The 26,788-nt window shown below is 36.7% G+C and overlaps 1 protein-coding gene and 1 long non-coding RNA gene across 14 annotated transcripts in view; one reads left to right on the forward strand and one right to left on the reverse strand.

Moving 5' to 3' along the window:
* The window catches only part of Dlg1 (MAGUK family member discs large 1), a 276,280-nt gene that overhangs the window by 40,573 nt on the left and 208,919 nt on the right, over window positions 1-26,788 (forward strand). For all 12 annotated transcript variants that reach the window (XM_083099768.1, XM_083099758.1, XM_083099759.1 and 9 more), the window contains exon 2: window positions 5,961-6,097. In XM_083099768.1, coding sequence (XP_082955894.1) covers window positions 5,961-6,097 — 137 coding nt within the window. The remainder of the gene's footprint in view (window positions 1-5,960; window positions 6,098-26,788) is intronic.
* Window positions 1-26,788, reverse strand: part of LOC145971760 (uncharacterized) — a 152,343-nt gene that overhangs the window by 40,288 nt on the left and 85,267 nt on the right. The gene's annotated exons all lie outside the window — the stretch shown is intronic.

Here is a 26,788-nt window from a genome sequence, read left to right on the forward strand (position 1 = left end):
TGTTCTCTCCTCACTCGCTTTGCTTCTACCTATAATTCTAAAATTCATTGCAGTTTTGAAATTAACAGAAACCAGATTGGGAGGAGGGATATGATTTGAATATCATCACTCGCGGCGTAGAAAGTACGATAATTGCAAACAATAGCGATTGTTTCAAAAATTTTTAAATTATTTTTACTCGTCGTATGAATTTTATACCAATTTTATTTAATGCAATTTTTATATCATCGAAACTCTGAGAATATTCAGTGTAATTATATTATATCTCATGATCAAGAATATACTTCGATTAATTTGATTGCGAAGATAACTATGCTGTTAGATTGATTCGAAACTCTAATCGAAATTGTTGGATTACGCAATTGTGTTAGGTTCTATAGTTGAGGGCAGCGATCGGATGTATATATTAAATTAGGAAAATAACTCTCTCTCGCTCCTCCTTTGTTATCGTCTAACAACTTTACGCTCGCCTGAGTTTGCTCCTGATAGTTGGAAAAAATAAGGCATCTTTGAAATACGTTAGCAACAATATAAATTCATGGTTTAATCCACGCGCTAGTAATTCGTGCACGGTAAATATGCACGCGTGAACATCACGAGTCATTTCGCACGCTCGGAGCGTCGCGACGCCCGACGTCGGTCGACTACACGTGGCGCCGACGCGTTAACGTCCCCCATGTACTTTGCCGAAGACGGAAGTTTAGCCCCTGCGACACGTAATTTCCACGGCGGAACTTTCCAGTCTGTGTGTTACACGCGTATGAAGAGGACGATGAAGAGACGAGAGAGACGGAGAGAACGACGACGACGACGACGACGAGGAAGCCGACGATAAACTGGAGCTCGTTAACATCAACGGTGGACCTGCCCGTACAAGATACGCCATTTCTGTAAATAACTTTCATCCCTCCTGTCCCTCCAGCGAACTTTCCCACTTCCGTCCGCAACTTAAAGAGGAGGAAGAAGAACAAAAGTCTGACAAAGGGGCAAGATAGTTACCTACGTAACGATTTTTTCATGACACCAGAAATTGCGAAAAATTAAAAATTATTCAGCGTGCAAACGTTTGCACAGCGTTCCTCCCATCTGAAGAATTGAGGATGAACAATTGAGTGGAAAAACGATTTACTGCTTGATTTTATCTTCGATTGAGAGCGATGGATTAGAGAAAAATGAAAGAAAAATATTAATTCTATCTGCTATATGCTTAAAATATTTCAATTTTCAACGCATGTAGTGAGTTGATGTACACCGAATTTTAAATATATAAATTTAATTCTCCCATTCTTATTTCGCTATTACTAGTACTGTGCGAAAGCGTGTTTTCGTTATTAAACTAATCGAAATGTGTTTCACAAAAGCGGAATTAAATTTTTTTTATCAAAGCTACATTTTTAAAATTTGAAAAATATATTCAGCATTAACATTTTGGTTAAGGATAGTTAAAATTTAATACTACACTGTGAATTAAAAATTAAGAATTTTATTTGATATATTACTTATTTTTTCATTATATTACTTTATTCTGTTGAATATGCGTGGGAAAATTAATATTAATATGTATATTTATATGTTTACGGTATTGTCTCATTTCAACAACGTATTTTGATGGAAATTCTAAGTTAATGCAGCGAGCTTTCCCATGTCATTACATTTATCTGATAAATCAGACAAAATGCATTCATCAAGCGTAAAGCGCATTAGTATTCAAAAATATTCCAACTGTCAAAGCAAATTAAAAAGAACTCGACGTTAACCGGAAGCAGGTAAATTTAATCTCGCGTCTTTCCTCTCGTAACCTTTTTTACATTATACTATCGTAAAAGACACAAATTTTTTAATGCACCGTCATAATATGTAATAAAACACTGTACTCGTAATTCCGCAAAAGAGGGTAAAAAAATTAATGTATAATGTTGCGGTTAGAAGGGCGGAACGAGGGGAAGGCAGGCGAAACGGCGGAAAATTAACGAAAAGCCGGACTGGCGATATTTTCCCTGGACGTTGCGCAGTTGCAACTTTTTTCATCGCACGCACTTCGTAGTTGGCAGCCACGAAAGGAATAGAGGGGATGGGAAATGCAAAAATATAAAATATAAATCGTGGGAAATTTTAAGTTACGTATTTTGTCGCTTCGGAGTACATTTTAATCATGTTAGCGGTATGTTTTTTTCTCTTCTATTTGCTTTTGTTCCATCGTAACGAGATCGCTCGAATGACGTTTTGCAACAGTGACAGCGGCATTTTACACAAGTTTGATTTAAATATTGAAAATTATCGATACAGTGATGATACGCGTGAATACGATATGACTAAATATATTTATATATGTCGCGCATACGTGGACATGACATAAGTGGAACATCAACGTTGCAGCAAATTGCGATATCGCTGCAGTGATATTGTGGTTGTGTATGTCACGAATCGGATTTAAGTACCAATAATCTAATTATTATTCCGTACCCATCAACGTCGTGCATCGATTATCGATACGGTTGCGTCTCTAATTGCAATTCCAGCCGTTGGCCTAGTAAGAGCCGCGATGGCGTCGGTTACATTGGACTAATTATAAAGGGATGACGCTACGGGAATATGTGATTGCTTCGCAATCAATTATCATTATGTACAATGCAAAGGCACTTCTAATCATAACAACACAATACTTCAAAACTGCAACTAAAAAGTGATGTTTCACGTGTATTCAGTTATGAGAAAAATACTTTATTTTCGTATAATACTCTTTATCAGTGTTATATAAAATTCAAGATGCCATTATTTCCGTAAAAAATAGTCGCGAATTGAAAGATCAGCGAGGCTTTATATGCTATATTCCTATCTTATTGCGTCCGTTTTGTATTCCGAGATTAAGACATAAATCCTCTTACGCGCTTACGAGCGGCAGCTCGCTCTCGCAGCAACGTTGAACCTTTTCCTTCCGCACAGAGCGCGAAACGTCAAATATGTTTCGTCACGATGGCGCCTGCATTCAATGGGAAAGGCGCCTATACACCGAATACCCGTCATCGGAAAAAATTCCACGCGCGTTTCACATACCGACGTCAACGTCGCACGCACTGTTGGGGGGAGACGGAGGGGAATTGAAATAAGTCTCCGATATTTCTTGCATTCCACGTGAGAAATGCATCGGGTTATATTTAGACAGGGTACCATTCGTCGCGAGGAATGGTGAAAAGAGGGGCCGTCCGCGCCGCCGAGAGCTCGAATGGGATTGATGTACATTTTTATCGCGGTGGAATCAGAACGTCCTTTGAAAATTTATAATGCAATAACACCCTCGAGACGACGCCGGCGCCGCGGATACCCGGCTTTGCGGCACGCGAAATGTTTGCGTCGCAAAGATGAAAAGCGACGCTCTTGCAAATATCGAGAATTCGCGACTTTTTCTTATCGATAGTTTGAGAAAATCGTGCGCCATTACTTCAACATCTATTCAAACTTTGCTGGAAAGTATTCGTGAAAGCTTCAAAGAAAAGGAGCGCGCGAGTCCTCCACGATACTGACGACATTTTGAAATTTTCTCGTACGGGGCAAATTACTTTCGCGATGCAAGTTGCGACATTGCGGGGGAGGGGGGACGTACAAGTTAGAGCGAATTTACGAAAATGAAATCTCCGAATTTTCTCTCGACTGACGGATAAAATATATTTTCCTCTCTATAGCTTTTTTTATCTAAAAATTTTTCGTGCATTCATACACATACCTTAAGGCAAAAGGGAAAAATGTATTTTCAAGACGCTAGAGCGACTAGACGAACTACGTAGGTGAACTCGCGCACGAATATATGTATGTAGTTTTAAAATTATCGTCGGAATATGGAAATGAAAGCCGAGATGTAGCGAAATGAATTTACTTCATCGACGTAAAAAATAACAGAGTACGAAAATTAAAAAATAAAATAATTTTTCATCAGCTTTCGATATAACTCCAATAATTGCAAAATCGAAGATGCCGGGTCCAATGAACTATCTAATCAAATAATTCGAATAATAATTATTTTTCAATCGATAATAAATATAAAGAAATATAGAATAACGGGAATTGCGTTGTGAAATTATGTAAAACTTTTTTTTATTACTTATTATACCATGCTTATTGCTTTAATTATTCATCAGGGGTGGCAAGGTGTCAGTTTTTTCCCTTTTTTTTTTGAGAGAGAGAAACAGCCGCATTATCTTGGTGGAAAGGACAGAGAAACTTAGCCCGCTTGACCGACTAACGAGCATAATTACAGAGAGAGCTCGGTATAGCGCGAAATACACAGGTGCTGTAATGATGTAACTTGGAAATTACCTTTAGGAATTGCTCACGCGGGAGCAATTAATACGCGACGCTCTCGGGAGCGATGCCTCAAAGCACTAACCGTAATTTCAATTCATTAACAACTACCACACGCACAAGACACTCGTGTGCCTGGCAAAGAAATTGAGAGTAATGCTCGCCACAATAAGCGTAGAAAATTACAGGTTATGCGGGAGATTACTTTAACTCTTGAAGATATTATACAGTCTGAAGGTAGAAATTAAACCGCATAGATGTAGCTGGAGCTGAGCTTTTCTTAAGAGAAAGAAAGATTGAATCTCCTGCGCAAATCTATGCGGTTTCCGATCTCGTTGGTACAAACAAAAGAGATGAAAAGTTCGTGGTATATACTTTTTTCGATTTTCAATTATGCATAACTCTCTTGCTGACAAGAAAAAATATCGATTCTGCTCTGAGAATATTTTAATTAAAATATAACTAAGAGAATTTGTATAATATTAGACATCCTAGAGAGAAATTTTATATTATCATGGTAAATAAAATCCATGCATCTCTTTCTCTGTCTACATATATGTATATCTTTTGCAATTTTTGAAATTTTTTCAATATCTCAAAGCATGTAAGAAGAATGGGACCACAATATAAGATGTAAAAAGATATAAAATATTTTAATTAAAATACATTTAAAAGAATATTGGTATAATATTAAACATCCTAGAGAAGATATTTTTAATAGATATCTTTTGTGCATTTATCATGACAAATAAATCTATGCATTTATTTCTCTATCTTCTTCATGTATATATCTTTCGCAATTCTTGAAATTTTTTCAACACACGTAGCAAAGTACAAAGTACAAAGAAAGAAGAATGCGATCGCAATATGAGATCATAAGAAGATGAAATTTGTGCAAAATCTCAAGATAGCGCACGCCTTAAAGGGATAATGTTTTACGTTTTCCGAGCCTCGTGTTGTCACGAGCCAGTCTTATCCTATTCGCGGTGAGCGAGCATCCTGTGTGGCAAGGAGAGTTACGGGCTCCTTCGACCCAGACGACCTGCGCCCGACGTGTCCTCTCTGGTGCCGGTAATATATATTCGAGAGCGCATCGCGTTGCGCGAGGCGCGCTGCTCGAGGGTCCACTCGAGTTACGCGAGAGCGGAGGAACTATTGAAAATTATGTGACCGCCTTATCGCGCGGGTAGCTCTCACATTCACGTCTCGACATCCACGTCGGTCGTTAAGATCTTCGGCTACCGAAGTACGTGCGAAAGCCTTGCTCGCTTGTCTGCCGACCTCCAACATGCAACGTGTATTTCTCGTTTCAACGACACACATTCATGACGATACCAAGATCAACTAAACACCAAGTCTACTTCTTTCTCATTATACGATATGATCAATTTGCCTTCCAACTAGCCCTGTTATATCTTTTCGAGGTTTGTCTCGATATACTTGATGTATACGCGGAATAAATCGAGTCCCCAGGCGAGGAGTGTCAATTTATCATGGCATTTGCACGTAACGTGTGAAAGTCTAGATAGGTAGAAACGAAATGAAATTCTTCGCCGACCGGGAAACCGGTCATACGGTCCACGGAGATTTTATCTCCGAACGCTCGCGTACGCTCTGGCAGATGGCAGATAATACGTCTTTTCCTTTTCCCTGGACTGTTGCAGATATTCAGGAGTTTTATGAGCTGACGCTGCTCGACGAGTCGAAATCGGTGCAGCAGAAGACTGCGGAGACGATCCGCATCGCGGATAAATGGGAAGCCAGCGACGGGCCAATCACGCCGACCTTCGCCCAGAATGACGTGAGTACGGTTATAAAGTATACTCCGCGCCCATATTAACATATCATGCCATTATTCCGGATGTATCATTTTTACACGTGTTGTTCTAAGTCGCGTGACGTTTCTGACACGTGGAGATCGCAATAATTTCGAGATGACACGTGCTCGATGTCGCAGAAAGAAATCTCTTGTTTATTCATCCGTTCACTCCGGAGAGAGAATATTGAAGCGATGGTATATAAAATTGCGATAGCGTCTAGGCATAATTTATCGAGCCTAATCATACCTCGCGCAACGGTACTATCACGTAATTAGCGCCGGTAATTGTGATCGCCAAATCGATTGACTGTAGGATATCACGCGGGTCCAATCAATCGGTCAAACCGCCAATTTTAATTGCTAATTGCGAGGCGTCCGCCCGCAATCGACGTTGTATGCGACGTTGCGACGTTATATCGACGACGATGTCATAGTGACGAACAATCGACGTGACATTCAGTCGGTGATTGCACTTAGTGCACCCCGATCACGTACGCTCTTAACCCGACCATTAGTGTAATGTCGCCACGGTGAAAATATCTGCGATTGTCGTCATTTCGTAAAGAAATCGGGCAAATAACAGCCTCTGTTGTTTGTGGAGACTCAATTTTGCGCGCTATTGTCACCATTTTTTCATGTTTATTGCACAATTAACATATATGTTGCTTGAAAAAGAAACGTACCGAATGTCGAATATGACATTTGATGGCGATGCGTTGTATTTGGAACATTTTTGTTATCAAGTATTATTATATTTCAAAATTAAAATTTATTCTAAAATATTAAAACTTGCTACACTCGCAATATATTCATATTTTATTAATTTCTTTTAAGAGACATTTTTAATTATTATATATTTAAATCTACTTCAATATATTTTTGCTCTTCCTTTTATATTTTTAATTTTTGAAACGTTAATTATGTTTATGTAAAACATGTGCAGAAACGAGAAAATACATTGGTAGATTTTGTTATTTAATTATTTAATTGACACTATTTCTCAAAGTGAACGGTTCAATTTTACAAGATTAATTAAATATTGCATCAATGTAAATATAATATTCATATGTTTTTATTTTTAAATTGTAGCAACAATTTTCGTTAAATTACTATGTTTTTTAACGCATTTAATTTGCATTCAAGAAAATACTTCGTACGGTGTACATAATTAATCAAAGACAATTCAAAATTAATTTCGTTTGAATAACCCCGCGTGAAGGACATTAATAACACAAATTGAGAATAGCAGCACAATAAATATGAGGTGGAAAATTTTGGTATTCTTATCATCATTATATCTTGTAGCCGCGCATTTTCAGCTTCCTTTTGAACGCATAGCACAAACGACGACGTGACGTTTATATAGCATTCCGTGCGTTTATTTCAACGCGTGGACGGATATCCTGCGCATGTATGTGTGAAAAACGTCCCGTGAAATCCTTGTCTCCGTAGGGGAGCGTCGTAAACGAGCCACGTATCACGTGCGACGTCGTATAAAGCGACATTAAATGTTCTAACACAATGCTCTTCGGATACGCATAGAAAACGTAGGATATTACACACGAATGGAGAGATCTGCGATATCCTATATAACACCATATTTGTTTTCCGCACGGATGTTGCGTTGAGTAAAATTTAAAAAATTCAAACGCGATTCTACCGCGTTCTCGTTATATATTTTTTGATGTTTAAATTAAAATTTAAGTGAAAATTCTCCTTTTTTATACTAATTCTCTTTTTTTATAATAAGAAAAAAACAAGCTATATATATGAGTTTACTTACATAGTGTCATTCATATCGACAAAAGCGGATTATACCGCGGATAACAATGTTTTGTGCTATCGAGCAAAGTACCACCCACCCCTCTTCGTGTAATAAGCTGCGTGATAGGCAGTGTCGACACGCGTATGTACACTTCCGTCATACTATATATACGAACGCGTTCTAATATGTAGTACCCGTACGATCAAGTAAACGTTATTGCATACATCGATGCTTCGATTGGATTAACCCGTCACGCGCGGTAGCTCTCCACGAGGGAAGATCGAGATTGTGTTCTCCATTTTCATATATTTTACTTGCACCTTGTTTCTTCAACAATCAATTAATCCTGTTCAATTCAAGCAACATTTATATTCTCACCTAGGCGAGCGTATCGATGATTATAAAAAATTATTTAATCTGTCCAAACGGTAAAAAATTGATAATGTATTTTAAAGCTAGAATTATGTTTTTTTTTTAATAAATTAGATAAACGATAAATTAGATAAATTATTTTTATTAATATATGTAAAATGCTATTGATAAACTGAATATGAACTGATACGTTATAAAAATCGCTGCAATAATAAATTTAACTTGTATAAATTGCGTTATAAAAGTACATGTAAAAATGTGTAAGGAATAAAATCTAATTCCCGCTCTTTATTATAGAATGAATGAGCTACTTGAGTGGAATGAATCGCTAAATTACCCGCAATTATGTCACTCAACTACGGTAAAATACTTTTCGCGTAATCATCGTCATGCATATCAGTTCCAACTTGGATCTTTGAATGCTCGTTTACTTAGAAATACATACGAAGAAAAGACACGGCTTATACTATATTTGTAATATGACTTATTATGTTAATATTTGCAAAATGACTTTTATATTCCATCATAATTTTTCTCGAATACTGTAAATTTAAATATTTTTGTTAATATGATTTATTTTGATATATTTTTTGTATAATAATAATTTACATATATCTAAATTGGTGCTTTTTTTAGAATATGATAAAAATGTATTATCATTAAAAAAATATTAAAAGTCTCTCTATATGTGTAATATAACGTTACAATAGTTTTCAAATTAACCACATGTTCAAGCTTTAATTAAAATGACCATTGCCAAAAACAAAAGCGATTCTTTTATATCATTTGAATTTGAAATGGCAATTGACGGGAAGCAAAAATGCTAGTTGTGGCTTTATCGATATTTGATAATTTAATATTTTATAATATATACCAAATATTCTATTGTCGTACCGATAATTAAAATTCATTACAACCGCAAAATATTTAGTTGATTGAAAATGATTTCTGAATAAAATTGTGATAAAAATTGTATCCCAATTTTTTAATTACCGAATGTATGTTTAATGTATGTTTATTATGTAAAATGTTTGATTGTTGTTAATATATTCATATATTTGATACATATGAAATAATAATAATTCTTACCGAAAATTGAAATATTTCCTTAACAAAAATATGTGAATACTTTCTGCGATTAATTTAAAAAAAAACACAATAAAATCTTGCTTTTTTAAAAGTTTGAATAACATCTCAGATTGAATTATTTAACTTTAGACAAAATTTTAAAGAATACAAGAGAAAAATCATTTTCAAATTTTTTTAAAGAGGATGAATAATTTTTGCTTTCAAACGACAAAAAGTAATGTAGGATTTAATGCGATTACCATAAAGAAACCATCTAATTGAGAAGCATTTAATTATCCTTCGTATCGGTTTCCGAGATCGGGAAACGATAAATTAACGCAACAATGTCGAACTACGCGCATCGTATCTGTATAATGTGACGTTTGTCCGAAACAACAGTTAACAACTTTTAATGGCACATTAAACGCGATCATTACCGTCGTGCGAAACAATGCCGTTGTTCTTCGTAATAGTAATCGCTCTGCCATTCGCCTAACTGTCAAAACTTCGATACACATTGCTAATCGATAGTATATTTGCTCGTCGCAGGTTTTACAAGTTTAAATTCAAGCGAGTTGACGAGCATCCCTCGTTTCCTGAAATAACACACTTACAATAAATAATCCTAATTACAGTTAATAGACCAATATTGTGCAATGTACAAGTAAATGTTTTATCTCGAGCAACTTTTATGTAAAATTAAATACGAAAGTTTCGTATTTAATTTTGAAAGATACCAAGGGAGAAGGATCCTCTTAACGTAAATACTCAAAAATGATTCTGCAGGAAGAGAGATCAGCACATTAAATTTTAGATTGATGCTCATATCCGGATGATACTCGTGAATTTAACAAATACACTTTTTGCTGTGCTCCTTGCCACGCCCCACGAATATTCGCAAATCCTGCTTTAAGGAGCGTATCAGGCACGGAATATTGCGGTATTGTAAACGGACGATATTTTCCTTGTTTGTTTTCCATTACTTGGCGAGAGATAGTCGTCGCCGTCTTCGTCATCGCCGTCGGTGGAATATGCACCGCTATGATAAGGATAGGTACTTGCATTCGCTGTAATGGAAAATTCTATGCACCGTTCGTCGCGAATATCCTTCCTTCCACGGTATCCGCCCCGGTTGTTCCTTGCCGAACGAACGCGATTTCCCGCGGGAAACGCTGAAATCGATAAAGGTCGCTCGCTTTCGTTCTTCTGACCTTTCTTCTTTCCGCGAGACGGCGGGCGGAGACGGGGGTGCGGAGAGATTAAACTGTCGGTACTCGTCGTGTCGGTCGATTTAAGTATCGGTAAACAATATCGGACAGTAAGTAATTTAATTTTCCAAAGGCCGAGCGCCGAAGGCTAAATTCCCTGCAAACGGCAGCGCGCGAACGAATGCGCGTTTCTCACATCGCTAGCTCTAAACTCGAATACGTACAAAACATACACGGACTATTTTTCGTTGCGCAGTTTCTTGTTTACAATATCGAAATGTATTTTCGCAAAAAATATTTCTTCTAATTCGATTAATGCGAGTGAGAGAGATCAGAAACGCGCGGAATATATACAGGATAAAGAAATGCCTGTAATATTGTTTCGGACTTTTTTACTTGCACGGAATCCGCGATACAATTTCCGTCGGAGGAAACTTTCTCGCGAGGTTCCATCGAGAATTTTTCGTTGCAGTTTCCCGTCTACGACCGGCTACTACTAGCAAGCCCGATTAAGGGCGCGGAATTGCGCAGAACTCTGAAGAATGCGAGAACTTTTCTCCAACCCTCGTGCTTTGAGCGCGGGATATTTTAAGCTGGTCTCACGCACAAAGCTGCCGCGAGACAGACAGCCGGACGACGCAAAGGTGCTTTCCGCTTTTCCGCCAGGCGACTTGACATTTCGCAGCGCGCGGACGCTATCAAGACAGATGGGGCATTACTTCACTGCTCGCCAAGTCCCTTTAAGCGGGTAGCTGCACGGATTTCAAATCGTAATTATTTCAGCACCGTAGATAGACGCGGAAAGATGTCACGATTTAAAAACGGATTACCTAATCGTGGGATTACGACACTTTTTCTCCAAGCGCCAAGATCCCAGTCGCTCGCAATCTTCTCTCCCTTCTCGGCGACAAAGGGAATTTATAGCAGCAGTGTCGCTCGCATTGAAACCCATTTCGCCTCGGAAAACGCGTTCCCGAATAAATGGAAGGAAGTCCAGACTGGAAAGCATTAGTGGGCCCTTCGATTCGTTTAAAAATGCACGCGTTGCGGCTGGCCATTTAATGCATCGCGCGGCCTCGATCCATTCATTTGCGCGACTTTGAAAAATTTGTTGCTGTCCCGGCAACCGAAGGGAATTTCGCGACTCGTGTCGCATTTCAAGTTTTATAAAAGTGCCGGATAACATCACAGAAATATCGGATACAAAGCCGCGTTTCTCACTTTACAATTCAAATTTTGTAATAGTAAGCTATTTTACGCAACTCTTTATCACACGATATGCTTCCTGCATTGGTACGCCGGCAAATACGGCAAAAAATTGTTCAATCGATGGAATAAAATCGCCACGCAAATAAAAGAGATAGATACGTACATACATGTGTTATTTCAAAATTAATTAATTTAACTCCGCATGGTTTCCGCATTCAATTTTATTCATTTCGAGATACATTCGTTGTTCAATTATTCCAAGATATCGCGTATTGAAAAAAACATATGTGGCTCGCGATCAAGTTATCGCGAAAGTTACCGCGATTAATGCTGCGTGCACTATTCATTTCCCAAACTATTTATTTCCACTAGCAAAAAGAACAAATCTCCCTCGATATTTATTGTAGCGAGGAAAAACGGGCGGGCTACCCAAAACGGTATCATTCACGAATATCCCCAATTACGAGTGCCGTGCTTATCTATCTAACTTCCAACCCAACCGTCATACGATTTTATCCTTCCTAACGAGGAGCCCGTTATTTCTTATCGCGTCAGCCCGTAAGAGCCGAAACGTCGTCCGCATCTCGTTTCTCTTTTGCTTTCGACGATAAGATAACGTCGGCAATAACACCAAGAGAGACTCCGGCGACGTTCGTTGCATTTAATTTGATCTCCACGGGATAACGACGCGCGTGTCACTCGCACGTGTTTTGCACGGTGACATCGTCGAATTTGTTTCCCGTTTTGCTATATGACGTTATCGCGGGAAATAGGGAATCGCGCTTATCATAGACGTGCGTTTCATAGCATCTATCAATCTTTATACACCTGATTTTAATTTACAAGCATATATTTCGTGCACAATTTTCCCAGATATAATATTTGAAAGCAATGTATCCTTTGATATGATACATATATCATTTGAATGTCAAATATATCTTATGCACCCATCGCTCTTGAATTAATAAGACATAACGGTACACCGAAAAATCAAGATACCCCATAGACTGGAATAATGTCATGTTAAAGTAAATAGAAAATCAATTTTGACTACAAAACACCTTGCTTTAGTGCCTTATCTATACGAGATATTATGTAATAATAAGATTTTGGCTGTAATCGCGAAAATTCATTAACTGCAATTAATGTAACTTGTTAGCAAAAAGAAAATGTGATCTTTTTAAAATTGTTTCATAGAGATGACATTCGTTTAATTACCATGATAAATATACATCGAGAACCTGCAGAATTAAATCTAAATTTACACATACTATATTAAGCATAAATTCTATCTTCGATCTTTTTATAATCGATATAATTTACATTTTATTATTTTATTTATATAATTCAAATTTTGTTACAATTTTTGAAATGCTTATATTAAAATTTAAATAAAGCTCTATGTAAAGTGCTCACATATTAAAATTTAAATATGAAAATTTCTAATTAAAATGAAATTTTTTGTATAATGTAAAATTACAGTTGTTTGCAATAAATTCCGCGAAAAGTTTAAAAATATATTTACATATACATGTAATATTATTCATTATAATTAATTATCATAACTTCGCGTTCTTTATTTACATATCTATGCATTTTTATTTATCGCATTGATGTATTTAGATATCAATAAAAAATCTTGACCTCTTTCTCGCTCATTCGAGCTGCACGATATTCGAATCTTCGAAACTTCCACTGGCCACAATTCCTCGTTGATGCAGTCTGCGCGATTTCTCACCGTTACCGACGTGTCGGCAAACGAACGAAGGGACGCAAGCGAATCATTTGGGACAGGAGATCTCCGGTGATCCGTCGTCCCGCCAAATGATTTAAGGCGCAATCTGTGAGACGATAGTAGATGAGGCCACGACGACTATTGCCTCTCTCCTCTCAAAGGTTAGCAAACCACCTCGTTGCTGACGGGACATTCATCACCCGGTTATCTCTACGTCTTCTGACCTCGGGGAGCATACACGGTACCGGGAGCTAATATCCGCGACAGGCACGGTGCAAATATACGCGGTCGGTTGCATTTACGGCTTTGGGGAGCCGTAAAATATTCGCAAATTACTCCCAGCGAGAGCGACGTTGTACGCACTCCCTGTTGCTTCGCTATCGTTGGATTCTCGTCCAACAAGTAGCGTATCCGCCTGTCCTTTAACCTGTTCGTATTCATACGCGAGTTCATCCAATCTAAATTTTCCTAATGCGAACACGATCTAAAGTTGCTCTCTACTGGCTTTTTCCAACTTTAGTTCTCTAGTATCGCGCTATATGCAATTTTGATTAACCTAATTCGTATTTTAAATTAATGGTTAAATTTTGTCGCAATTCGACGTATAATCACAGCTTCAAGAGTCTTCAGATCAGTACGATTAAAACAAATCGATGGATACCATATAACATTATATTTAGCCATTAAAGGTAACATTACATTAGAAAAGATGACACTAAATATTTACACGGACTTTAATTATGGATTTTTTTCCATATTATTCGTATTATGTTAAAAATAATGATGCCAATTAACCCGTGATATTCATGCACATTCGTCGTTTAAATGTATCATCCTATCGATTCCATTATAAAACTAAATCGGACAATGAGCTAAGCTCCCATAATAGATAGATGAACTTTCCTCTGGGTTCTTTTCGTATCTTTTACCATCCGTGATAAAAGGAAAACCATTTGACTTACAGCTTATCGCGGTACTTTACTGCCACGGCAGAAACGAAAGCGACTTTGTGAGTAATTTTTGTAATAACGACATACGAGTGGTTTATCTTGAAAAATGTAACAAGAGAGCTTTCATTAAATTTTCACGACATAAAGAATATTCTTGCATACGATGCGAATATTTTGGAAATACATTTTTACTCCGCGATGTGTTGTGGACCCTGAAAAATTACTGCTCTCTCGTGTGAACCACTTTCCGGAAGAACAGGATGCATTTAATTTTGCTAATAGTTTACGTGAGAAACTGCCCGCTGTTTTGTAAAAAAAAAAAAAAATATCCAGCTGTGTATGTGTGTGTATATATCGTGCGATATTGCCCATGACTTTTTTTCGGTATCATTTTAATAGTAGGATTTGAATAGTTGATTTTTTGCAATTTTCTCTCTCATAATTATAAAAGATACTGTAAAGGAAAGTTAAAACAAATATTCTAAATAAATTGAAAACATTTTTTAATAAAATACATTTATGACATTTATTATGATATTTATTTATAGATATCTCATTAGAGGATGCAATTATATTCCGGTAGCAATTAAGTTGTTTTGTTAAATGTTAATGTAATTAGGTAAATGCAAATTTTTTGTTATAACTATGGATTAAATATTTGATACTCTACTTTACAAATCCAATCTTTATTTAACGGTTAAATTTTCCAACCGCAATGGCAGCTGAAGTTTGCTCGAGCGACGCGAGTTACGACATCTCGTTACACCCTCACGAAATGTATGGGCGACAGTCGGAACACCCACTCACGGAGGGTCCTTGAGGCATTCTCCGGCCATGATCACAATTCACCGCTGTCCAGCTTGTTCACTACTTGTTTTGCAGCGCGTGCAAGTTTTTCTTTTTGACTCTGGCAATCTTTTTTCGCGTTACGTATATCTAGATTATCAGTTTTAGCGCCGATCATTATCCGAAAGTAAAGTCTTTCAAATGAGAATGTATAAAATTATGAAACAATAGAGAATCAAATGTTATATGTAGTATAAAATACTAGCACACACTAAAGGATATTATAACTTTATCTTTTTTTTCATGTTATTACGCGCGATTATTTTATATTATTTTATCTTAATAATATTTTAATAATATAATTTTATAATCGGTAACAGTATCTTCTGCAAAAAATTTCATAATACCAATTTCATGTAATAATTTTATACTTGTTGATTTTATTATATAATCAACGAAAGCAAATATAATTCGAGAGGAAAAATATATTGTACAAAAAATCCTCCCGACAATTTACAGTTTTACAATTATATACATTTTCATTCGCGAATAAATTTTAACGTTATCAGCCTCGCCAGATTTGGAGCGGATATCGTTATTCTCTCGCTGATGTATGATTATTATACCGAATATGTACGACATGTGCAGTTGCTCTTTTTACTCGAATCACAAACTGCATCCGTCTGGTGGATTTTGCTACAGTCGGAGCGCCCATGTGATGGCACCAGTATCTATCCGACGAGAATTCGCTGCATAAATTTCAACCAGTGCGGCGGATAGCGCACCGCCTTCGTCGCCAGCGTTGGAAGGTTAGTGAGAGGGTGAGCGGCGGTGGCGGCTCGCCAATTAATCACCCTCTGACAAATTGCCGAACCGGGTGTTTTGCTCGAAAATGCCCGCTCCGTGCTTGTGCTCCGTGTTCTTGCCGGCCGCTTGCCTCCGCGAGCGGCGCCTTCCACCTTCCTGCTGCTGGATTACGCAAGAAGGATCCCGCGAGACATGCTCAGGCAGCGGAAGCACGCAAGCCGAGGAAATGGAGGATTACAGTGTTTATTAGAGGCTCTCGTGTCCGTGAGAGCTAATGGAAGGGCCGTTTCCATTTTCGGCATTGCCGGAAGGAATATCTATTTGCACTGGTTCGTGTTCTATCTTTGGATTACGAGTTAATATATTGTATGCTGAAAAATTAAGTATTAAAGGAAAGAAGTCATTATGTAATGTCGTCTTTTGTCATGTCATAAATTCGATATATAAAAATATATACATTAAACGAACGCAGTTTGCGATTTCACTTTAAATGTAATTCTACTTGATTCGAAATGTAATAATATTATGAGAGAATACGAGAAAAAAAAGAGTATTTTTTTAGAGTAATAAAATATCTGATGAAATATGTGTTACAATATTTATCTAATTAAAATTCTATTTTGTAGATAATATATTTGTGATACTATCAGTATATCTTCACATTCAATATATTTATATTGAAAACGTGTATAAGAAAACATGTATATTGACAGTATCAAATATTTTATCTATAAAATAGGATAATTTTGCAGAATAATTTACATCTTATTTTTCCAGCTTATTTATCAGCTTGTTTTTATCGATTATAATAAAAATATTTTATTTTATCGATTATAATAAAAATCACATATTATAATTATACATACATTAATTTAGGAAATTAAAAATTGATGAAAAGTACTGAAAAATAATCACACAATTGTGTCGTTCCTATATTTTATATCTGATTTTTATAGATAAATTGCACAGAATATTTATGGAATGTAAATTTCGTTGCTTTGGTCGCGATGCGAGTAATTTCTTGCTACGCATTAAACACAACTCCTCGCATTTCTGTAAATCCAGCAAAAACAGCTTGCGAAACTTTTGCGTCAAGAAAAAGTCATGTTATAATGACAGTTGCATGGAAGAAGGCTTAGACTTAATTTAACGTTATTCGAAAGTCTGATCTCCACTATATATATATATATATATATATATATATATATATATATATATATATATATATATATACATGCACCATTATACTTAGGGCGAGTATATTCAAGTCTCGTATTAAGTCTCTGAAATAGCTCGAAGTTTTACAGCACGGAACTAAGCAGAACCGTTATGGCGAAGAGTAAAGTGAGATTCGTCGCGCTAGAGTCCGTTACGGGCGTCTTGGAAAAAAACTCGTCGGGAGAAGAATAGAACGTTACTGTAGAATATTTATAGCATTTTTCAGTATGCGATTATGACCGAACTTTTCTCGTTTCGTTTAACTTTGCGAGACTCGGAAGGCACACTCGCGACATTTCTATAGGCTTACCGATATTTTACGTTCAATAAATAACTCTTTAATGAAGGATGATCGATAATTAAATGCGAATATATGTCAAATGCGGAAAAACCGTAAAATATGACGTTGATAACGAGCGGAATTCAATATGGCGGAACAAAAATTTAACGCTCATGTCGAGAATGAATTTGGTCTACATTGTATCGTGGGGTGGATGCGCGTCTGGCTGCAATAAAGTGATTTTCACGCAGTAGTAGACGACAGTTTACTCGGATGAATTGCTGCTGAGCGTGGCATGCGCATGTTGACGGTTAACGTTGAAGAAATAAACCGGCGAAAAAATATACCGCCGACGCTGGATGCCGTCTTGCAAACTAATTTTTAATGTGTCTGCGAGCTTGACATATTGTGCACGATATTCTATGCGATATTCTCTACGCACAAAACGTGCCGCGCATATTCTCAGTTATTACATATTATTATGTGTCTGTTTGCGTTTCTTTTCATACGGCAAAATCTTTCCGTATGTATCTCTCTTTTCTTCTCTTCCGCTCTCTGTATATAAAATACATATCTCGTTAAAACGTAACTCGTTGAAAGCTCTCTTTTTCAATAACAATTATATATAATTGTTCACACAGTAGACATTCATTATAGACATAGAAAAATATGATAATTTATTATAACGTGAAAGCACAGTTAAACAATGGAAGAACCACGAAAAGCTTTATCAAAATGTACACTCTCTGTTGGCGGAAAATGTCTCATCGCACTTTACCGCTGGAAAATATCGCAAAACGCTATCTGGCTCGTTGCCATTTCCACGCGCAGAACAAACATTCGCGTGTTTAAAATAACGCACTGTAAAGTGGCTTCCAGAGAGGTTGGAATTAATAAGAATGTACTGTTTACAAGTGGAAATTACTTAATGAAATCGTTAAGAGTTTATAAATGCCGGAGTATTTTGAGGGCGAAAGTATTTTTTTAAGATTTACAAATATAAACCGAGTAAACGCACGTATGCACGTAAGTTTTACGTAGTACGAGGGAATAGCAGACACGGACGCGAAAAAGCTCGTAAATTTCCATGATGAACCGTGTAACAAATCATCGGAACACAGTGTCGGCGTTTGGCATCGATTAACTACTGGATCGAGACCGAAAGCCGGTCGAGTGGAGAATAGTGGACGTTAACGTACAGTGTGGAAAGACACGTTTGCAAAAATGCGCTCGCAATAAAGCGAGCCTAGCGTAGCGCGCATAAGCAAAACGGCCGCGGAAATTGAGCGCGTGTCATTCATGGATCACCTTCGTGCTCGGCAGACAACAACCGCATAGCCCATCGTTTTCGCCTCTCGCGTAATTTCCATCCAAGTGTATCGCCTTCAACGTCGACGGGGGGTGATGTCTGCCTTTGCAACATCACGTCATCCGTATGGCGAAACAACGCCGTCCTCATCCCGCTTGATGGATGTGACGTACATCGTCTGGCTAGTCATGGCTGGCTGCTTCCGAAATCAGCCGAGAGAGAGAGAGAGAGAGAGAGAGAAAGAGAAAGGGAGAAACACACTCTCTTTCTGTCCCCTCTTCATGTCCAGACAACGAGCTGCTTTTATCCACAGCGGAACGTGCGAGAGATTGTGGCGAATGAAATTTCACGACGGAGGGAGGGGGACCGGAATAAGCTCTGACTTTCGCCTCGCTCCGTAATTATCCGTTTTCAGGGAAATTACCGTCCATCCGACCTTTCTGTACCTTCACGTTGCCACGACCGACGAGAAAGAATTCGCACTGGCGGGTCACTGGCGATGAATTAATTGCTCCGATGAGATTTCGACATCGAATCGCACGTATTTACGATCAACAAGAGCTTTCGTGCGTCGCGTAAAACATTGTTTTTTATTTCCTTGTTTCGACCTTTGAAAAAATCTTCGAGCTTTAAAAAATAATAATGCCGTCAAGTTTGACAGCGTTATAGCGCGCGCGAAATTAAATAACGCGCACGGAAAAAAAATAAGTGTCAAATCAAAACTTATATACTTAAACTAACGCGTTCATTGTTTCGTATATACGCAACAATTTATAATCTTCTTAGAAGAATTTAATAATTTTAAATTTTAACAATATTATAGTCTTATTTTAATATTGTAATTGTCCTCAAGAATATATAATTATTTAATTCTACTTTAAGAAAATTATAATCTTTGATTTAAAAATGTTATTTTCTATCCAACATTGTTTCTTTTCCATTCAAGGAAATTAAATCTTAAATCATAAGAATATATTTTTCTTGATTGAACTATATAAAATGGCTTCATTCAAGTAAGCAATTATTCATGCAATTATATTTTTCTTTAATTAACGCAATTTAATCTCATTTCAAGATTTCCATGTTAAAACTAAATATATTTTCAAAACAAGAATGTCCTTTTTTTTTGTGCGGAAAGATTCGAGTCCACACGTCGGCGGGATCAAAAGAATTATATCTCGCATGCACAATGCACGATCCGAAAGGAAGCAAGCGAAAATCGGCAAATTCGATCGATTGTCATCTTCACGGTAATTCATGATTTACGATGTTCGGAGGATAGGCTTCCCGATGGATGAATTATGCATCCGGGAACACGTGTCATCGTTCAGTTCACTGGTCAGTGCGAGCGGTAACGATCATAGAATTGGGATATCGCGGAGCTCGGCTTGGGGATGGTTATAATTATTATACGGTTCTATCAATTCCGTTATCGGCGTAAGTAGATAGAGAGATATATATGTCACAGAGTATATATGGACGTGTGTGTATATATACACGCTCTCGCGGCTTTCAGTGTCCGGACAGACGGTCGAATAGAATTCGGGGTTCCGCTTCTATGCTAATATTGACGCGCCATCGAGGGATGCGATTGCACTCGCCCTATATGCGCCCTATGCGGCTCCTCTTCAGGCACGAGTCCGCGGAATTGAATTTTGGTGATATAATTATCGAACGCTGTGTAACTAACCGATCTGTATCCAACCTGATAGCGCCGGGCGAACAGAAACTTGCATTCACGCGCCGAGCGGTTAGCGTAGGTAAATAGTTAACGCAACGCGGTGATAGCTATTCAAATTTGATCTCCGCTGCTATAGCCTTTTAACTTTATCGATTAACTCCGTACACCCAAGTCACCCTAAAAACTTATATTGCAGATTCATACATACAATTTTCAATAAAATGTCATATTATCTTACATATAAGTCATATTACCTTAGTATGATTTCTCGATTTTTATTATAGCTTATCAAAAGAAAAAACTTTGTTACAATTATTTTATTATTAAATTAATTATTTAATACTACTTAATTATGTCGTCGTATTAAATTGGAGACTGTCAATAAATTAAACCATCAATAAATTTGCCCTTTAATTTTTTGAAATTGTAATTAAAAAATACGAAGAGCGAGTCTCGAGTTAGAATAAATATAATAAAATAAAGGATAAGTATAAAGAGGAAATAAATATAAAAAAGCCCACAGAAAGACAATCGTACAGTAGACCTTAATATCTTGAGTATTACTTCAAATTTTATGTTATTCTAAGTAAATAAAAATATCCAAGTCATCTCTCCTGAAAACTTATATTGCAGATTCATACATACAATTTTTAATAAAATGTCATATTATCTTACATATAAGTCATATTACCTTAGTATAAGATTTTTATTATAGCTTATCAAAAGAAAAAGCTTCGTTATAATTATTTTATTATTAAATTAATTATTTAACACTACTAATTATGTCATCGTATTAAATTGGAGACTGTCAATAAATTAAACCATCAAATTTGCCCTTTAATTTTTGAAATCGTAATTAAAAAATTCGAAGAGCGAGTCTCGAGTTAGAATAAAGAATAAGTATAAAAAGAAGATAAATAAGAGATAAAAAGGGAGCTCACAGAAAGGTAATCGTGCAGTAAATTTTAATACCTTGAATATTACTTCAAATTTTATGTTATCCATACTCTTTGTACACACGCCTGCTTAACTTTTAAATTACATACATCATATGGTTTTACATCATTATGAAACCCATACTCGAAAACGAGCTTTTCCGGTGAGCTTACGTTAAGATCGTCGCCAGTCGCATAAACTCTTTGCCTTTGCGCTTTATACGCGGCGGCGCATTCTCTCGTCCTGGAAAAAAGGCATCTCTTCGCGGACCTTTTGAAAGCACTCGAGAAGGGTTACGACCGAGTTCTGAAAAGCTGCAGGCGATATAAAGAAAAGGCGGCATCCGCCTTTTCCCGTGCACGGCCCCATTTCTCACGTGACGACGACGACGAGGACGGCGGCGGCGACCTCCTTGTTATCATAGGCGAATTTTTTCCAATTTTCTTATATACACACGCACCCACATATGCAGATGCAACTAAGAACACACACTCATGCGCTCGTGAATACCATCCTGTGATGGTATGCGGCGTGCATTAGTAAGATCGACAAATGTTTATTACGTTCGAGTCGAAATGCCACCCACAATTGCGAAAGGGTATTTGCCTCTGCTATTAGGCTGATGCGCGTTGTATAAATTCAGAAATTTTTGCATTCAACTAGCTTGTATAAACGAAAACTCGTTTCTCTCTTGCTGTATCGTTGCAAATTGAATGATGTAAATAGAACGATGCAAAATATTATTGTTTGTTAACTTTCCATATCTCTATATCTTTCTACATGTCGGATAAAGATTCTGTATTTTTTTATGTTATTACATTATTATTTATTTATTTTTATAGATCAACTACTTTAATTCTCTCGATCAATCTTACAATTTTCAAATAGTATGTTTTTAAATTTGAATTTTGCGGCAATTAAGAGCCATACGTGATATGGTAGTGTGTTAATTTCAGTTTTCAATTTTTCAGAAAATTAATTTTTCTCTAAAACTTTTTTCGCCTCTTCAGGAGAATAAAGAGGGGTTTATTAAAAATTTCGTATTGAGATTTATTTACTCTTGGTATGTGGACCAAGAAAAACTCGTGCACATTAATCAGTTTCATAAAAAATTAATTTTCCTCTGAAACTGACGCCCTACCTCACGTCGTGTCTGGCTTTTAATTGCCGAAAAATTCAAAGTTATGTTTTCATATATAGAGCCTTATTAATCTCTTGAATGTATGTTTTTAAGTTCAATCAACGACTTCTCTTTCTCTCTTTAAAGCGCATTTATTTATTCGATTTATTTATTCGAAATAACTAAATATAAAAAAATTGTGTACGTACATTAATATAATTTTTTCCTCCACGACAAAGTTTGAGATACTTTATTCTTTCCGCAACAATAAAAATGTTGATTTTGCTTTCGTAAACTTCAGGCAGGAATGCATGGTATCCTCGAATCTACTTTGCAGGACTTGCCGAGGCAAATGCGTTTTACTCGAGCTATTTGAACACGCGAGCCCGAGAAGAAAGAGAACACGAAAGCGCGCCCGCATTATTCTATTTTGCAAGACGACACGAAAAGAGAGCGGTATTTATCTTCCAGTTCTCCTCCACGAAGCTTTTATTCGGGGATCAGATCGAACAAACATTCGCCGGAAGCTCGAGAGGAGAGATTCTAGAGGGAAGTTCCGATGTTAGAGTGTGAGGGGGAGGAAGCATATCTTAAATCAACTGGATCGTGAGGCAGAAAACCGGTTAGCTGATTCTCATCGCCGTTTTCCGTCGTCGCCTCCGCTGATTTCGGATCGATATGAATCGACTTTCAGATTACACGATTTTTGGAATCGAAACTGCAAGGGAAAGGCGGGAGTCTCGCTACAAGAGAAGGATTTATTCCCCATCCACGCGTTGCCGACAAGTGCGCGGCAAACACTCTTCTTGATTTGGAAAACAGGTTCGCGTTATCGGATCATCCGTTCGGTAAACCAAAGAAGTAACCGGATCCTAGACTGATCTCGTTTGATTTGCCGCCTTCCTCGGTTCCGAATCGCAACTAGTCCGAATCGAAACTATCGCGAATAAACGAAAGAAATTGACACGACATTTACATAGCACGTATTTCTTCAATGTAAATTTTATATTCCGCGAATAATTGTAATATATATAGGTTAACGCTTGATTGAAATTAATCGAAGAAAAAAAAATTCACAAAATTGGTATCGCTTACATGTTGTCGAGAATTTGTATCCAATTCTTTCTCTTGATTAGCAGCTTCGGCGTGGGATAAAGGGGAGCAATATAATTCGATATAGTCGTTCGATTAGATCAGGCATCCAAATCGATTTTCCGTAAATCAAATCAAATTGTGGATCCCAAGCTTAGGCCTTCTTTACAGGAGAGGGAATAAGAGAAGAAGGAAGCAGAGGAACGAAACAACTTTTGCCTCCCTCGAGAATTGGAGGGGTGATAGTAGTGGAGAAATTGTTTTTACGGTAAAGTTTGCTTTATCGGGAATCGGTCTCCACTCTCTTCTCCAACATGAGCAACCCCGAGCCGCCCAAACGCTCTCTGCCTCTTACTCTCTCTTTGTTTCCCGTCGAGTTCCACCTTGGGGATTCATTAGACCGTGAGCAACCTCCGTTTGTTACTGGAATCCCCTCTTTCTTCTCTCTTCTTTTTCTTCTTCCGCATCTTCCATCTCCCAGTACCCTTGCGTTGTTTTTATCTCCCCGTGTAGTTCTTCTTTTTTGCTTTTTTTTTTGCTTTCACTCGCCGCAGTCGTCTTTTTCCACATTTGCCGGCGTACTGAACACAAAAGGAAGCGATATCTTTCTCAGTTGTTCCCCTACTCGAAGTGGACAGAATCCGTTTTATCCAGTTTACGCGGTAAAAATAGGAACTTCTAGCGAGTGGTGGATAAAATTAAGAGATAGATGGAAAGAAAGCGCGGGTGATTATTTATACAACGGAAAAGCTCTCGATTTTGCCTCTTTGAGAAGTTATTGATTATCGTCCACGATTATTTCTTATCAATTTAACAAGGAAATAAATACAATCGTCTTTTGATATATATTAAAATATACTCTTAATAATAATAAAGATAGAAAGCGTCTTTAATATTAAGTGATTTAAATAAATCGCAATCGATTACTTGACATTGAGTATGTTAATTGACACTAAGTACGATACGTAAGTAATATATGAATTAAACAATGTAAAATATAAATAACATTTTCTAAATTATATAACTTAAAAATTGAAATGAGAAATGAAAGAAATGTAATTAATTGCAATTATAAATTTTATAATTTTTCCACACATATACAATAATTATACAATATATAATTATTGTACTTAACATTATAATAATAATATTCTTCTAATCTTAATTTATTTGAATTAATTGCGGTATAAAATTAGATTCTTGAAATTAAATCTTCTGAATTACCACTATATTGTCTTAATCTCTAATATATCAACTTTATTTTTTCTATTTTTTCTTCTTCTTATTTCTCTCACTAATAAATTTAATGCTTGTATTTTTTATACATACGCATTCTCTATCTCTCTTATTTAATTAGCATAGCTAGCTATGTTACGCACTTAAATTAATTTTGACAATTTTCTGCGTGATTTTCGCAAAATTTTGTTAACTTTTCACCCATTGTTAGAAATTATGGCAAAACATATCACACTAGTTTAGTGAAAATCGCTTTGTACTAGAATGACGGGATTTAATTTTTTCGCTCATTTGTTAGTTGTTAAAACTTTTATTTCATATAATAATATTGAAAAATTGTTGTTAAAGAACAACCAATTATACGAAAATGAAATAACATTGTTTAATATTATTTCGTCGCACAGAACTCTGTTCGAACACGAATTAATTGTAGGAATTGGCGTGCATAAATTAACGTAAATGTATTTGTTATAATATGTCTTTTATAAGCATTGATTTCATTGTCTATTGTATTACTGTTCTTGGACAAAAAATATACGCTAACAAGAGAAAATCCAATATTTTTATTATTAATAATATGCACTGTGTAACATTTTATATTTATTATTTTGTATGTGGTTACAATAACTTTGGTAAATTTAAATTTTATCTGTGAGAAATTAAATTTTGTTACATTGTGACGTATCCCATATTTATCATCTTTTTCATAAGAAAAAAATTGGTCATTAAGAGTAATTAATCAATCTTGACATTTTGCTAAATATACATGTTATTGATTTTCCGTTTAAGTCGGCTCGATATTTCATGCAGCCAATCCTCAAGTTTATCGCCGAATGTGATCGAATTAAAGTTTCACTCAGACGGACCGGTAAGATTTTCCGCTCTATTAAAGCGCTCGATCCAGCCTGGAAACTTTGCCTTTCCCTCGGGAAAGAGCGGTTAACCCCACGTCGCATTCCACGCGAAAGTTCTATTTCTCGAAAGGTGTGCCCATCGACGTGGGTTATTGCCCGAGTTCGAAATCGCGATTTCCTCATCGCTCGAGTGCTTTGGTTAGCCATCTTAAAGCGTCGAGCATAGAAACGTCGAAACTTGCTGCGCGGAGCTTTAATAAATAAATAGCCCGAAATATTACATCGGGATGTACTCCACCATTGTAAATTGTCTATCAAAGCAACTGTAAAAAAATATAAGCAGTGAAGCTCAATTGATCGATCCGCGAGAAACGCAAGTTAAGCAAACATACTATAGTGTACGGCTCTATCTGTAGGTTGCAATGAATTAAATAAAAGTTCTGCGTTAACTCTGCGCACAAAGAGTATATTCAAACTTTTTTTTTTCCTTTTACAATGAAAAATTTTTAGCATACGAGTTTGTTGAGTTGTAAGCAATATTACGCCCACGATCGATTCTCTGGGATTTACTCCCTCAAATTTAACTCCTTCAAATTTAATTAGCGCAATTATTAAATTAATCATGTCGCATTTATCGTGCATTACATACCTTTACAAATATTTACATAACGTAAACATACGTATTTCTCACGTGAATATTCGCCCGTGCTAAACGTTCAACTCGAATGCTCACTCGAAAAAATAAATAAATAACATCCGATATACGCCACGTGGATATCATGGACGTAATACAATGCACTATCATACATCTCATATCAAGCGCCAATGGCTGCGTAAATTGTTTATTGACACTCGTACAACTCGTGAATTTATGTGCGAACGATGTGAAAAATATCGGATGTGCGAAAATACGTATGGCTCAATTTGATTTGCGATATCCAATAATTTAGGATATTGTTTGTCATTTGCATTGTATTTACCGATGCGCTATCAGACCGTCGTAAATTAGTCGCTACGATCCTAGTATAATTTTGCCTATCGACAGGT

Source organism: Camponotus vicinus, unplaced genomic scaffold (genome assembly GCF_025532165.1).
Source record: "Camponotus vicinus isolate PSW18456_S1 unplaced genomic scaffold, iyCamVici1.0 SCAF_5, whole genome shotgun sequence".
Lineage (NCBI taxonomy): Eukaryota > Metazoa > Arthropoda > Insecta > Hymenoptera > Formicidae > Camponotus > Camponotus vicinus.